This window comes from Aspergillus thermomutatus, assembly GCF_002237265.1.
Source record: "Aspergillus thermomutatus strain HMR AF 39 chromosome Unknown NODE_229, whole genome shotgun sequence".
Taxonomy (NCBI): domain Eukaryota; kingdom Fungi; phylum Ascomycota; class Eurotiomycetes; order Eurotiales; family Aspergillaceae; genus Aspergillus; species Aspergillus thermomutatus.
The window spans coordinates 1-15,295 of NW_020798279.1; the positions used below are offsets into that span (position 1 = coordinate 1).

General features: G+C 48.3%; 5 protein-coding genes across 5 annotated transcripts; 3 read left to right on the plus strand and 2 right to left on the minus strand.

Annotated features, from left to right (window-relative positions):
* Positions 1-1,070: 1,070 nt before the first annotated feature.
* CDV56_100338 (uncharacterized protein) lies at positions 1,071-2,666 on the minus strand (the record flags this gene model as incomplete). Its single annotated transcript, XM_026753957.1, has 1 exon — positions 1,071-2,666. The coding sequence occupies one exon, from the start codon at positions 2,664-2,666 to the stop codon at positions 1,071-1,073; it is 1,596 nt and encodes a 531-aa protein (XP_026611402.1).
* A 1,726-nt stretch (positions 2,667-4,392) lies between these two features.
* On the plus strand, positions 4,393-5,124 carry CDV56_100865 (uncharacterized protein; the record flags this gene model as incomplete). The annotated part of the gene is made up of 1 exon (XM_026754484.1): positions 4,393-5,124. One exon carries the CDS (start codon positions 4,393-4,395, stop codon positions 5,122-5,124), a length of 732 nt encoding a protein of 243 aa, XP_026611403.1.
* A 4,636-nt stretch (positions 5,125-9,760) lies between these two features.
* On the plus strand, positions 9,761-11,032 carry CDV56_101674 (uncharacterized protein; the record flags this gene model as incomplete). Its single annotated transcript, XM_026755293.1, has 1 exon — positions 9,761-11,032. One exon carries the CDS (start codon positions 9,761-9,763, stop codon positions 11,030-11,032), a length of 1,272 nt encoding a protein of 423 aa, XP_026611404.1.
* A 376-nt stretch (positions 11,033-11,408) lies between these two features.
* Positions 11,409-12,353, plus strand: VMA3_1 (H(+)-transporting V0 sector ATPase subunit c; the record flags this gene model as incomplete). Its single annotated transcript, XM_026755518.1, has 6 exons — positions 11,409-11,425; positions 11,543-11,555; positions 11,694-11,823; positions 11,889-12,045; positions 12,117-12,220; positions 12,289-12,353. 6 exons carry the CDS (start codon positions 11,409-11,411, stop codon positions 12,351-12,353), a joined length of 486 nt encoding a protein of 161 aa, XP_026611405.1.
* A 966-nt stretch (positions 12,354-13,319) lies between these two features.
* On the minus strand, positions 13,320-14,556 carry CDV56_102170 (mitochondrial 37S ribosomal protein mS38; the record flags this gene model as incomplete). Its single annotated transcript, XM_026755789.1, has 2 exons — positions 13,320-14,005; positions 14,112-14,556. 2 exons carry the CDS (start codon positions 14,554-14,556, stop codon positions 13,320-13,322), a joined length of 1,131 nt encoding a protein of 376 aa, XP_026611406.1.
* Between the last annotated feature and the right edge of the window lie 739 nt (positions 14,557-15,295).

Consider the following 15,295-nt stretch of genomic DNA (forward strand, 5'->3'; position numbering starts at 1 on the left):
GTTGCTCGGGTATGAAGCACTCGGGGGAGGGAGGCGAGGTACGGAGGTACGGAGGGACCGGACTGTACCTACTACTACACAATCGTAACTTCAATTAACACAGGCAAGAGATCCAATATTTGTCCATCTTGCTGATAATTGAGACATAACAGAACAAGAGAGAACATAATTCAGTCTCCCAAATTCCAACCCCAAACCAAACAACAGCCCCTTGGGGATGCCCGCACCAAGCAGAGTACAGTATGACAACTGGTAATTTTAGGTCCAAGTACGGAGTCCCTAGGTGGTAGAAATACATTCCTTCTCTCAGCCACATTTCCCCCTTCGCATGTGATGGCGCCTCTGGATTGGACCAGGACAACACCCGTTACCTTCTTTGTTCAGATATTTTCGTATGATGATGTACTCTGAGGTAAATATCCATGATATACCACAGACTAGATAAGTACGGATGAAAATTCCGTGAATGATTTTGTGTTGGGGTCGAGGATGCTTCATGGATGGTGTGTCACTGTGCATCGTGGCTCTGCTTATCTGGACAATTAAGTAGCTGGGTATGGATATCATGGATATGCCTCAGTATCTTAGGGTAGGGTAGGTATTGTTGCATTGAAAAGACGGTGATGAAAGTTGCTGTTTGCCGAGGGCTGATATGGTTTTGACATGTCGACTTCGCTTTTCCATTTGTGGCCTGAGTACGGAGGATAGTGACTCAAGGTCCAGCCATGTTTTCTCTATTCTATCATCTGGTACTCAGTTACACCGAGAGAGTAAGGAAGAAAAGTATCGATAAGAAAGTGGAAGTACCTGGCACATGATTCCGTGTCCCACTCTTCCCAAAACGATACCAGCCCCCCAGCCCTATCTCATTTCGGACACAGGAAGATGATGATAGAGGAGAAGCAGAAAACGAGCAAACATGTACGATGTGATGATATGTTACAGGGTATTATCGGCCTATATACTCAACGTTCAAACCTCTTGTGGGAATGCATGCAGTAAGTGGATAATCACAACGCCTCTGAGTTCAGATAGGGAAAGGGAAAGGGAAAAGGAAAAGGGAAGGGCATCTAATCCACGCGCAGAATCAGGTCAGAGCCTCGCCGTGCCGGTGTCAGGTTGCGGCCCCAGGACACTGGTTTCCTCCGCGGCGTACCAGGTGCCATACTCTCCACTGGAAAGCTGGGGTCAACCGGGAGTCTCTTGGACTTGTGATCAGAGTACTGAGTTCGCGAATCACGGGTCGACTCTAGCCAGCAGTCCTCGGGAGAATATGGGACTCTCAGTCCTTGGGGCTGTGGCTTGCCTTTGCGAATCTGCACTCTTTTAATGTCGTCGCCTCGCACGATCCGAGGTCGGGACACGATCTCCTGCACAGGAGGAGCTGTCCCGGAGAAGGGCATTCTGGGATTCGGCACAGAAGCACCGCTGTCAAAGTAGCCGCCACCCTCGTTCTTGCCAGCCTTTCCCGATGGTGTGACCACCTCCCTCACAGGAGTGAGTGGCTTAAAGTCGCCAGAACGCCGAGACTTTCGACGAAACTCCGAGCGTTCATTGAGGCTGATGGTCTCAAAGCCGTCTGTTGAAGTTTTTACGAGGTTATCGTGCGTTCCTAGCTCGACTGACCGACGTGCAGCTCCACGAGTTGATTGCCGCCCGTCACTCTGACCATATCCGGTGCGAGGATCTAACCAGCGACTGTCCATGTAATCTTGCTGATGACAGATTTCTGCTTGTTGGTAGTGCGCAACCCTTTCCCCAGTATGGGCGAAGACCGGCTTCGCTCCATATCCAGCATTCTTCTTGGATAACGACGCGTTGCCCATTCCATATAGCATTGCGCGCGGGTTAGATGGTAAGCCCATTGCCAGATTTGGCCTATACTGCCGGCTGCCATTGTGTCCGTTTGCTCCACCCGTGGAACCCTTGTTTTGGCTCGAAGACCCAAGAAGGCTTCTAGGCCTCGCTGCGTCCTCTTCGAACAATGTGTCACTGCTCATGTGTCGCGAGGGCTTGTGACTGCTCCATCTCAATGGCTTCGGATACAGGTTCATGTTTGGCTTATCCGGTAACAAATCGGAAACCGTGCGCTCTGAGGTCTGACTTGGGGATGCGTCAAATTCGGAATTCGTTGACACCGCAAAACCGATTCTGTCTGGACTATCATATGCAAAATGATAATCACCAGGGCCTGTAACGATGACTGCTGGGTTTCGGGCTGCCGGCTTGAATGGCAACATTAACCTCGCAGTCTCTGAATTGGATTGCTGGCTTCCGGCACTAAAAGAAGGGTTGGGTGGCCCTTGAATTGGACGTCGAGGAAGCGGTAAGCCAAAGTCTGGAGGTTCCGACATGACACCTCCAATCTCGAAGAATTCTCGATCTTTAATTTTCTGATGCTGACGCCGTACCCTCCTGCAGCAGAAGAATAGGATAACCCCGAGAATGAAGAATCCAGAAACTCCCGATGTGACCGAAACACCAATTACTGCAGCTGCATTGAGGCCGCTACTTGTGGCAGTAGAAGTGGACGATGCTGGTTGATCGCTAGTAGTGCTTGGGGATGTTTGTTCGCTGTGCGTTACTGTCAACGGGGTTTCGAAGCTGGCAAGCGTGGATGATGTAGAACTCGAGGTAGTCGCAGGTGGGGCGCTCGTCAAGTCCATTGACGATGTAGTAGCCTTGGAACTTGACGTATCTGTTGTGGTTGATGTCGTCAATGATGTTGATGGTGTTGTTGTTGTGGTTGTCTCTGTTGTTGGGTAGATAGTGGACATGACCGTGGCGGTTATGGTAGCATGTGTCTTTGGAACAGCACCAGCTACCGAATCACAGATGTTATAGACATGGGAGCTCTCGGTCACATTCATGGGACAGAAGGACAGGTTGCAGCGCAAAGATGCCTCGCCTAACGTATAACCACTCTTCGTGTTCGTCCTGCACAGACAGTCTATGGTTGTGCTGGCGCACGCATTCATCGGATAATCCGATTCTATAAAGCTTTTGACGCAATTCAAAGCACATCCTGGGATAGAGTCGAGCGGCGAGGATGCCACGGACGCCATGCGTCGAGCTGGATGGGAGACATGTGCCACACATGACGATATGCACGAGATCGCTGCAACGAAGCTCCATCGAATTAAGGCGAGGAGCATGTTGTAGCAGTCCTGAAATCTGGTCAGACCACTTAGGCATCCAGATTGACGCAATATTTCGATGAAGAATATGGGTTTGCAAGAGGAATCTGAAGAAGGGTGGGCGGCTGGACATATCCGTCCTCACCTTGATAATCGCACTCCAAAGGAACCAACACTCCAGGAGTCATGAGTAAAGATGTAGCTTCATTCTCAAAGCTCACCACACAAAAACACAGAAGAGCCTGATGCTCATGAGCCCGCTCGCTGAAGAATCTATAGTCAAGCAACTGGCAAAAGAAAGAGAACAAGGATAAAGGCCGGCACGGCATGTAAAATGGATGCCATCATTACAGTCCACCTCACTCCCTCATTCTGCTCACGCTGTTGCCGCGTCAGATGGGAACAGTCGCCTTCCTTCGCCATGGTGCTGACTGGCTACGCATTGCAGAAGCTCAATATGTGAAACAAGACAGCGAGGCTGAGCGTCTGTAGGCGCTCAGCTGAAATGTAAAACACACTTGACGCCATGTCTAATCACTAAAGATATGTCTGAGACAGCATGAGCAAAGCTGGCGCTTCCATAGGCGAAGAGTTGAGAGGACTTGCTGAATACGCGCTCTGTTAGCGCTGTAATGCAAGTACCTACAATTTTCCTCTTCTGGTTGGTTTTACCCTTTATAGTTTGGCGCCCCCATACATTGTCCGGTAACACTATCAAGGGAGGCATTTGCGTCATGTGATATATCATGATCCCCCTTCTTTCACTTCAGGGTAGTTAATAGTTAATACCTCGATGGATATCCTCTAATTCCTCATGCTAGTTATCCTTTCCTTATACCACCTTTTCCTACTTGCTGTCAATCTCGCTTGTAATGCTAGAACCACTTAAATGGCCTATATGGTCCTCACTTTGGCACTTCACTTCAAATCTTTTTAGATATGCTTTCTGGCCTCTTGGGCGCCTGTTCTCTACAATCTCTTTAACAAAAGTCAGGGGGCCCTGTAAATATAAGGGTGATGAAGAGCAATCACTTCCTGTAGGTGGCAGTTCTTGCCTAAAAGTATTCTCTTCATTAACTTTGCTTCATAGACCAACAGCCCGTCTTCCACAAATGCTTCACATATTATCATCACTCAACGAGTCATCCAACGCCCAAGCAATCAGAAGCTCTTGATTATTGGAATCTTTGCTGAAGTCTATCTTCTAGACGGGAAGATTATCAGAAAAGTACCTCGCAGTGAGAGTGAAGAAGATATGCAACCGATCATCCGCGAAGCTACAATTTATGACACCATTGGCATTCAGCCGCGAATTGCTGAATGCATGTCCAGAGGCAGATCTGACTATGTCGACGTCAAATACTATCCACATGGCGACCTTGCGAGTTATTGCCAGAAAAATAGGATCACTCCTGAACTCCAATCAAAATGGTTCCAGCAGATCCTGGAAGCTGTCGTTGTCATTCACCGTCATGGTGTTATTCACTCAGACCTAGCGCTACGACAGTTTTTTGTCGATGATAACCTCGATCTACGCCTGGGCGATTTTAACTCTTCTCAGTACCCTGGTCACCCAGCACTGGGCTACGAGAAAGCATCACATTGCTTGCCTCGAGATTATGAACTTCCAAACACCGAAATCTCTGACATTTTCGCCCTAGGGTCTACCCTATACGAACTAGTCGTTGGCAGGGCCCCTTACAGCGAACTTAACCCTATTCGGCTCGAATCCGATGATCCTGATGTTATCAAAGCGCGAATTCAGCGACAACACCAGGTAGATCTTGAGATTGAGTTGCGATACAAAAACCACAACTTTCCGGATGTCTCTGACGTATTCCGTGGAGATATCATATTAGGTTGCTGGAGAGGGGACTTTTCCACGGCGAAGGAAGCGCTTGGTCTGTATATAAAGAAAAGCGCCGAAGATATGTGTACGAATTCAAGTCGCTCCAAGGAAAATCATAGGCGTGTGCAGGTGAGGTGAGGGTTTTCAGGCGCCTACGTCTCGGCCCTGCGGCTACTGTGTAGTCTGCGTAGTAACCTAGCAGGCTGAGGGCTTGAAACATCTTCAGAGCTTATCTCTGAATGAGGAATTTGACTCTTTTGCAACAACATGTAGATAGATAGTTAGAAGAAATAAGGTCCTAATATAGACACATTCCCTACCTTAATGACATACACCCCCTGGTGTAGATAGTAATTGGAAGCAGTAGATGACTATCTACACTCCGAATAACAATCATTGCAATCAAGGTAGAGGCCTTTGAATACAGTGAGGGGAGGGGATAGGCCTCCTACCCATGTGTCTCCCCTAATTCTACCTTATATTCATCATTTCAATCATAAACCTGTCGGAAACGACATCTTCCACTTCCTTTGAACAACCACCACCACTTCCTTGTGCTTATTTATTATGGTTTGATACTCCGGGATTTAGGGGCCGTTCATCCTGTCATCTCTGTTTTCTTACCGCCGGGATTACTCCAAGTCTCAACTTCATTGTCACGCCTACCATCCATTCAATGCCCTCCGAAACCTGACTTTCGGATTGTTCCTGCGACTAAGCTCCACCTCTTCTTGTTCATCAACAGCAATGTCCCACAGCGAAGAAGAGTACAACTGGATTGATGGCGTCGAGTCACCTTGAAAATACAAGCCTGGCGGCTATCATCCTGTTATGATTGGCGACATCTCACACAGGCGCTACCGCATTGTGGACAAACTGAATTTTGAAGGCTATTCAACCATTCAGCTAGAGCAGTACGCTGCTTTCAAAGTCGGCATAACAGATACGCTTTCGCAAGAAACCAAGATTCTTGGAGCTCTTTCATCTTCGTCCGTACATCCCGGCTGTAAATCATCCCCGGTTCCCTAGGTGAATTCGAACCACATGCCCCTAATGGGACACGTCCATGCTAAACAATGGCTCTGGCTCGATGTAATCTCAGAGAGGAATCTTTCAGCCTTCTGTTAGTCTTCGCAATTCTCTGTGGCCTCTTTATCCTCGACTGGTATTCTTATTAGATGTCCATCTCCATAACGTCTTAGTCAAACTCTCATCAGGTCTTGACGAGCTTTCGATCAAGCGACTATATGAAGGATATGGCGAGCCTAAGACGGCTACCGTTATGAGCGCAACGGAAAGCCACATTTGTCCAATGTCCCCGCGAAGGCAGTAATACCGCTCTACCCTGGGGAAAAAGCAGAAGAGTTCACCCTATCCAACGCGCGCATGCTTCTCAGTGACTTGGGTGAGGCATTTGCTTCAGAGGAGTTTTGTCATAGGGAAGACTGCTACACACTGCTCGCCTTCCCAGAAGCCTGATTCAAACTGCAGGCCCAGCTCTCATATTCAGCAGATATTCAGAGCCTGGCCACCTCAACATGGGAGATTCTTCGTATGAAAGCCATCTTCAGCAGTGATCTGAGACTAAACAGATGAGATGGTGTCCCAGCAAATCAATGTTCTAGGAGCTATGCCCTATAAGCTGGTGGAATCGCTGGGAAGAACGGAATCAATTCCTTGATGAGGATGGGCGTCCAAAGAAGAGCCGGTATGTGTGGCCTCCAATCAATGAGCCAATTGAGGAAGGCGTGCAGAAGTATCGACGGAAGAGTGGTCAAGGAGATGAGTTTGACAGGGAGGAAACAGCAGCTATTATTGAGTGCTAAATGCTCGCATTTTGACTGAAAGAGCGGCCAACTGCTGAAGAAGTCCTAAAATCAAAGTGGATGTTTAAGTGGGTATTGCCTGATTCAGCAGGACTTTGGAGATGTAGAAGGTTCTCGTGGCCCCAGGGATCAGCGGAAATTATGATCTTCTGACTATATATATGGTCAGTGACGTGCGAATTCATTGGCGATCCTGGGCCGCACCCTGCCTGTGCTTCGTACCAACTTTTATTTTGTGAGACCAATTGCGCACTTATAACTGAAGTGGTTGCCATATATTTGTCCATGGACTAAGAGATAACACCTACAAAGCCTTTAGAAAAGATTCAAGACAACTGATTGTGCACTTAAACTCATTATTGAACAAAGATTTGTAGGTTGGTAAAATTATGTCATTGCCATGATCACGTGAAATCACTAATAACAAACCAAGAGCAGAAGCCCACTGGGAGAAATGAGCTGGTATCATCCGAGTCGAAGACAAGAAACATAGCGCACAGCAATAATGAAAACAACGAGGATAGAGCAGAAGATATTAGGCCGTATTGCAATTAAGGTGGTATAGCACGGTCAAGTCACAGCATTTGAGCAACAACTGCCAAGACTAGTGGGGCTAATCTCGACCGGCGCTCCACGGAACCATGTTGACAACACCGCTCTTTGATCATCCGTAGTTTATCAAGAGAGATCGCATCTCTTTCGCATCTAGGATTCATAACAGCTGACATGATGGAGCGAGATATATTTTCGTTTGCGATTTTCCGTAGATGGACTCAAGAGAGACGAAGGTGATCGGCTAGTGGTGGAGCACGCTCTAATACTTGAATATGATGTAGCTGCGCAAAGTCGGTTAGCTCTGAGAGCTAGGCAACCACGAAAAGAAATGGGTACATACAAGGCGTGAATGATACCGGGAATCCAACCCAAGATGGTCAGACAGATGTTGATCAGAAGATCAGCACCACATCCTCGCTCAAGGAAAACACCCAGAGGAGGCAGGATGATCGCAAACAGGATCTTGCAGATGTCACTGTAAAGCGAGAGAACGGTTAGTAGCTTCTTCACCCTCAGTGTTTCTTTGGTGCCGACCACCAGGAGAATGAATTTCGCTCCTCATGGGTGGTACTCGCCCATGAGCGTAGACCGGCAAGAACGGAACAAGGGGGGAAGCTTACGAAGCAGTGAAAGGCATCTTGATTTAGTAGTCTGTATGGTGATACGGGAAGATATCGAAGAGTAATATGATGGATGTTTGAGTAGATGATGAAAGAGGTAATTCCAGAAAGATGACAATTATAAGTGATGATGGGGAAAGGGTTGGCAAGGAATAGGGCGGAAGCTGCTTCTTAAATCATCGGCAACACATAGGGTAGTGCAACCTCAGGACTTGCTTGAAGGTACCTTACCTACCTGGGTACCTCCACTAACGTCAGCCAATCTGTCTTTGCCTTGCGTTACTCTTGCTACATATGGAATCGATAGACGCCTGTTTTTATCAATTCATTCTTTAAAATATTATCTTTTATGGTCCAAAGACGATCTTAATACGCAGCTACCTTTTGTTCTTTTTCCCAACGCGACATTTGTGGTGGTGACTGGTGAGTATCCCATAGCCTCATACCAAGCCCATACATACATCATGCTTTTGCAGGCTGAGCACTACGTCATGCTTTTACCGACCGCCTGTGGCTCATGTGTGTACAGACTAATCTGATTGGTGGATGGCCACGGTTGACGATTTGATATTCCGCTGCCTGGAACCCTTCCTTGAGTCCTTCAACTAAGGTACCTTAATCTGGTAAGGCGGGCGAACCCTCAGGGTTGGATGGTGGACCTAAGAAATAGGAATATCGCCAGAACAAGAAAGGGATCTCTTTTGCGTCGATGCTACGTGTGATTGCATGTTATGCTTATTCGAACACTGACAAAAGTGGCTGAGAAATATTAGCGGCATGACGCTCTTTAATCGAAGTACCTTATCTCTAAGTGGCAGTGTGGTTTTATTCCTGTTGCCTGGGCCTACGTCAGGCCTATCCTTAGTTCGAGGTCTATCTCACAGATTTTTCGTTCGCTTTACTTGAAGCGAGAAAGACATCATAAACCCGGCTTAGAATACCATCAGTTCCATCGATGTCCAATATCTCTATAGAATCAATTGAGCACTCATCGGTTGACTTCAGTAGTCATCTTGCACCTTGGGAGCTTGCCTCGTTCTCGAGGCCTTGGTGCGCTCGGCATGGCAATTGGAGAGGAAATAGGGAAGAGCTCACGACGTCAGATGGAAGGGGGACGTAGTATCAGCACTCATATATATGCTCCCAGATGAATGATATGCAAATGATGATAGAGGTGCCGAGTATACCTTGCCATTCTCACCCTTTGTACTCTGTATCATGTCTTGGCATTCGGTAGTAGTTTGAACTCCGCAAGATGTTCTCCGCATACAGAAATTATCAACTCTGCATTTCCTACCAGCTCAACGTCTTCCGGGATCTACTGGTCATCCCTGTCCATCAAGTATCATTATTGATGCTTTCATGCCGATGAGACTCGGGTTGGTCCCGTTCTCGATGTCAACGCAGCTAGCAATCAAGTCAGCCCCCCTCCAGCAGATTCGCAGATGCTGTCGAGTACAAGGGAGGGCAAGCCCGTATCACCTACAGAACCGCACAGCACGAAGATGGCTTCAGACTACTAGCACAGCAGCTCCTGATCATTTACCCTTCGCCTACACATGGCTTACAAAGACACCTGAGCAGATCGTGAGTGCTCTCGCTCCCCCTCCTTGGAGCAGCTAGCTAAATAGTCAAGAGACTCCAGACGATGTGCTTTCGAGCTTACCTGCGTCCTCCTCATCGTTAGCGGAAACAGGAAATGTTCCAGTCCTTCTCGCCACTCCCTCTTTCGCTCAATGGATAAATCCCGACAGCCAATTCCTCGAACAGTGGATGAACAGACTTTACCAGATACCTACATCGTCAGCGTCTCCAGGTCCCATCCACGCTATCCTTGCTGTCGTCGATAGAATACCAGATGCACGTCTACCGACAAACTCCGATGGTGCCATATCAGACTCCGAAGGATTGACTGTCACGATTGCACAGGCAAAGGATATAAATGCAAAAGCTGCTGCGCTCCGCCGTGCCAGAACAATGGGAACAGAAGAGGCCGCTCTTGTGTTCTCGATTGAGACCAGCATTCCGGGTATATCTGATCAGACTCGCAGGCCCGTTCATGAGGTTGGGCTGCGCCTCGCCAACACCATTTTTGTCAATGGTAATGACAATACTCTTCTCGGAACACGCTGGGTTTACGATTCTTCAGCAAGAAAATATGTCTTAGACCAGTCACTCTCCTTGTCGAGCTGTGTAGTCACAAATTTTGCAAGGAGTCTACAAAGCTCATGTGGACTTCCGTTATATCCTGTCGGTCAGAGAAGAAAAGTCATCTCTAGCATGGGCAATATTCTCCGTCAGGTTGCGAAGTACGCTGATGGCAGGTCGAACGAACCGATGCCGGCTTCATCTGAACTGGAGAAGGAGCTTCCCCGTTACATTGCAGAACACAATATTGCTGACCAAAGGGTCTCTGTTTGGGCTCTGGTTGAGAAGCCGGATACCGAAGTTTTACTTAGCGGAACTTCTACTCAGGACCGCCTCGTGCAATCAATTCAGGCCGGTGGCAAACTTCACCGTGTCATGAGTGGTGGAGGGGGATGGGGTAAGAAGCAAGGCCTGCTATCATTGGATCCCGAGATAAGCTTTTTGGAAGCAAGGGAAAATGGAGAGCTGTCGGTCCTTGATCATTTATTCTCAGGTAGTGGCAGGACCGCGGTCCAAGAGCCACAGTCCTTTGAGCAGCCTACGATGGCAATGGACGATTTGTCTTCGCTGTCACAAGTTGCTCGTTCAGGCGACTACGTTCAATTCTTCGTTTCCGTTGAGCCAGGCCAGACGCATAGTGGCCACCAAACGTTGTCAGAGCTACCCCAAGGGAGCGTTTCGTATCATTTCGGTATTGTTTCTGGTTCAGATATGCCAACAACCGAGGCTACTGAGCACAAAGATCTGATAGCCGTTCCTCGCTACTTTGGGGCTCTATCAGAGAAAGCAATCACATACTTCCAGCCCAAGATTGAGGCAAACTCAAAGGGAGGGGTGCTTGGAACCAGCACCAAGTGTGATATACCTGGAAGTCGGATTGAGATGACTTTGGCATGAGATTTCTCACCTCCAATGCATGTAAAAGCCCACAGGGACAGGGGTATATATTGTACAATAGACTCTACTGATCTTTTCACACAACATTACCTAGAAAAATCTTAAATTTTTCTTATGGTTCAAGCTGTTTGACTTGACCCTCCACTATTGTCGATTTGCCAAGCCATAATCACGTGGCAGCGCAGATGGTAGCTGAGCCTCTCCGAAGCAACCAGGTGTTCGCCTTTGACCTCCAACTCCATCCCGGAACCCAGAGCCTTCGCATCATCGCAACGATAGCTTCTGCAGCCCTTTAATCACCCGTTGTCGATCACTTATATCTCCTTGAGCTTCATAAATTACATTTTTGGTAGCCCGACCGGTCCGATCTTCCAAAATGGCCACAGAACTTTGGTACGTAATCACTTCATCTGCTCCTTTTCAACCAGCTACTGCTCGGATCTCGGTCAACCCCTGCAACGATTCGAACAAGAGTCCAGATCTTAAGTGCTAATGCTTTCACCTGAACAGCCCAGTTTATGCCGTGAGTACTCTGCTCTTGCACAGCCTCCGATACCAGAGCCCTTTCCCGTCCGCCCACGGATAGCTTCGTCATTGTTTCTCCAGCACTTGGAGCAATCTGACTCGCGTTTTCAAATACAATCATTACTGACTCTGATAGCCCTTCTTCGGTGCTCTCGGCTGCACTTCGGCCATTGTCTTCACCTGCTTCGGAGCTGCCTATGGAACCGCCAAGGCTGGTGTCGGTGTCTGCGGAATGGCCGTCCTCCGGCCCGACCTGATTGTTAAGAGTATGTTTTCGGCATCGTACCGATCTGACAGACTCCGGGATGTATTAACTGATGGCTTTCCATAGACATTGTTCCCATTGTCATGGCTGGTATCATTGGTATCTATGGGCTGGTCGTGTCCGTTTTAATCGCAAACGACTTGGGTCAGAGTGTTCCTCTGTACACAGGGTTCATTCAGTTGGGTGCAGGTCTCGCCGTCGGTCTCGCCGGTATGGCAGCTGGGTATGTTCCGCCACGATCTCCTTTCTTGAGTTCTATTCTGTTTGCTCCGAACTGACCTTGCTCTCCTGCAGTTTTGCCATTGGTATTGTCGGTGACGCTGGTGTCCGCGGAACAGCCCAGCAACCCAGACTCTATGTCGGCATGATTCTGATTCTGATTTTCGCTGAAGTCTTGGGTGAGTAGCCATGATACGTGACTCATTCGTAGGTTGATGTCTCTAACCGTCGCTTGTTCGTTGTGCAGGTCTGTACGGTCTGATTGTTGCTCTTCTCATGAACTCTCGCTCGAGAATCGACGCCAAGTGCTAAACGGGCACTCTATCGACTCTCACGAATGAGAAGAATCGAATCAATATCAAGCGAGATTAGCCCCGTCCTCTTTGTGTGTACCAAATCGCATTTTGGGGTCTGGGTTGCTCAAACACCATGTAACGAGATAATTGTCCTTATGTCTCGGAAATGGTAGCAGGATCTGCTGTCCATCGTCCAGGCTAAGGCACGATAATTGACTTGAACGAGGGAGGTGGATCTGGGGCTCTTCAACTATAAATGGACAACGGATATAATGCTGATGTGTTGGCGACCGAGAGATGTAGACTAGGAATTGGGATGGGTTCACAGACTCTGGTAGATACATCGCAACGCCAACATCCGCGGTGAACTTGTACTTTATGCGAGTTTGTTGTTGATCCTAGCTAGTCTGGGTCATTTATCTTGCAATGCTGAATCTTTTTGCTTTTTTTTTCCCCTCTAATTTCAATGTATGTTCTTGTTGGCTGGCTGGCATTCTTATTCCTGTTCTTCAAGCTTTCGAGATATTATATGCTATCGCAGCTATGTATTTGTTAAGACTGATGGGAATCCGTATAGGTAAATGGTGAGATGAAGGACGACCTATACATTCGTCAAGCTTAACCCCAACTAGTCGGTAAGCTGAATAGAAAGTGGATTTAGAACCATACTATAGGGGAAAGAGTCGGGTATATACTTTTATTATGACGGCTCTAGATGGAAGATAGTATACGGTATGACATTGTCTATCGATGACAGAATGCTGGATAGTATGCATCATTGAGGAAAGAGATACCACAAGAACGATGTCAACAAAAGCTTATGAAGAGAAGCATTAACAAGCAACGGGAGCAAGACCCGTCAGTTGAGGGACAGGCCCAACGTTTCTCAGGGTCGTAGTTGGTCAAGTAGAGATGAGACAACAAAAGAAAGAGAGACGCGGGGTGAATATGAGAAGCTAACGTGGTGTTGCGAGAAGCTCCCCTAAGCCTTGTCCAGCTTGCGTCGCAGGGTTCTCGTCCTCCGCAGCAGCTTCTTGAACTTGTGCTTCTTCATCTTCAGCTTGCGCCGTCTCCTGGTGCTGATGGCATGCATGGTGCTGTTGTCGCGCAGGCGCTCGATGTACGAGTTTTCCGAACCGTGGGGAATGTCAATGATAGCATCGTTCTCCACAGCCCCGGGGGCCTCCAGGTCCTGTGTGGGGACGAATGGGGAAGCGTGAGCTTGGTATGTCTTGCGGCCGTCCGGATGCGTGGACTCGTGGATGGTCAGAACGGTCGAGAAGCTGGAGGTCTCTTGGGCGGTGCTGGCATCCTTGGCCTCGTCGTAGGGCACCGGAGGTGGTGGGGGTTGGAAGGGGCGCAGGCGTTTGGTGAGTTCTTCGATCGAGATTCGCAATTCGGACATATTCATTCCTTCGAGACCCTCCGCCTCATTGAAGCCCCGACTCAGGATGTTCATCTGGTCTTCTTGCTCGCCGAGTTGGTACGCCGCGTTCTCCATGTTATGAACGGCGGAGGAAAGTGTAAGAATCACATCGGCGGTGTCAGGCTTGGAGGGCTTCTTCGCGGTGAAGATTGCATCAAAGGCTTCGGCGCTGGAGGGTGGAGGTACAGTGGTAGAGACGGATATAGGTCGATGAATGGAGAAGAATGACGCAACATGGACATCTGCCGGAAGACGGACAAGTCAGTTTGGAAGCTATCAGAGTCGCACAGGCATGCGAAGCAAAGAAAAATGACATAGTTGACTTCACATAACAAGCATAATACTCACCGTGTGGCTGTAGATGTTGCGTTGAGGGAACACTGGGCAATCTCGAAAAGGCAGCATGCTGATTGGACTTGGAGCCATTCCGGCCATCCTTTCCCCTCCGCTTCGAAGATTTCCCTTCACGCTTATCCCCAGAGTTCACGCCCTTCGCGGGTGTCTGAGAAGAGGCATCAATGTTCCTTGAACCATCGCTGGGCTTTGAGGAAGAGGAGGAGTATCGGCGCTGACGCACATGCTCGGTCGTGCCGAAGAAGCCATTTGAAGACGAGGCAAGAGCTTGACTGGAGGTTCGAGAGATGCCGGAAATAGGCACAATGGGCGTCCACACAGCCCGGCGAACGGAAGATGGCAACATTTGCACAATTAAGTAACCCAGCAAGTGGGTAAGGGAGTTTGCTTGAAGCCGGCGAGAGATGTTGAAGGCGAATTCGAAGTCGGAATTGATCATGCGGAAATGGCGATTATGTCAGCCACTGCTGCCTCAGGCATTATTACATCACATGATCTCGTGGCGACTCGGCCATGCACCTGACTTGTTTCTTGCACAATAGGGAGAGTGATCCTGATTATAAACTGGCTGCTTTCTTTTAGGTAGTATATTAATGAGTTGGTTGCATACATCTTGCTTAATTGCTGCGGGTATCACTAATAATATGTCTTAGGAACAAAGCGGTTCGTTCTGACTTGATAGCTCGTAGTTACCTGGTACCTCGCAGCCTGTTCTACCCAGAACTCCCACAGAGCAGTCACCTCTCCTCCTGCTTTACAACACTGAATAGCTAGTTTCGCTGTAAATCCCGACCTTTTGAGTAATTAAATCATTAACATGCTCTTAGTGACACGAAGATTTAGGCTTTATCATTCTGGCCTTCAGTGGCCATTTCTGTGCAAGCATATGACAACAAGAAAATCGAAGGGAGTTCTAAGCCTGAGCAGGCCGCATCCTCTCCAGTTTTGAGCTTTCCTGGACCCGTGCCCTGTCAAAGAAATCTATCGGCTCTCTATCGCCTTCATAACATTCAAACCGGAGGTTCTTCCGAGATGCCAGGGATCTCGGGCCGCCCAGTGCCAATTTCCCTACGGCTCGTTCTCCTCCGATTTGTCACCGACCCAACCCTGAATCTCGTCAAGAGCCTTGATCCTGTCCTTTTCTCGACCAACAAGCAACAGAATCTCTTAATATAGAA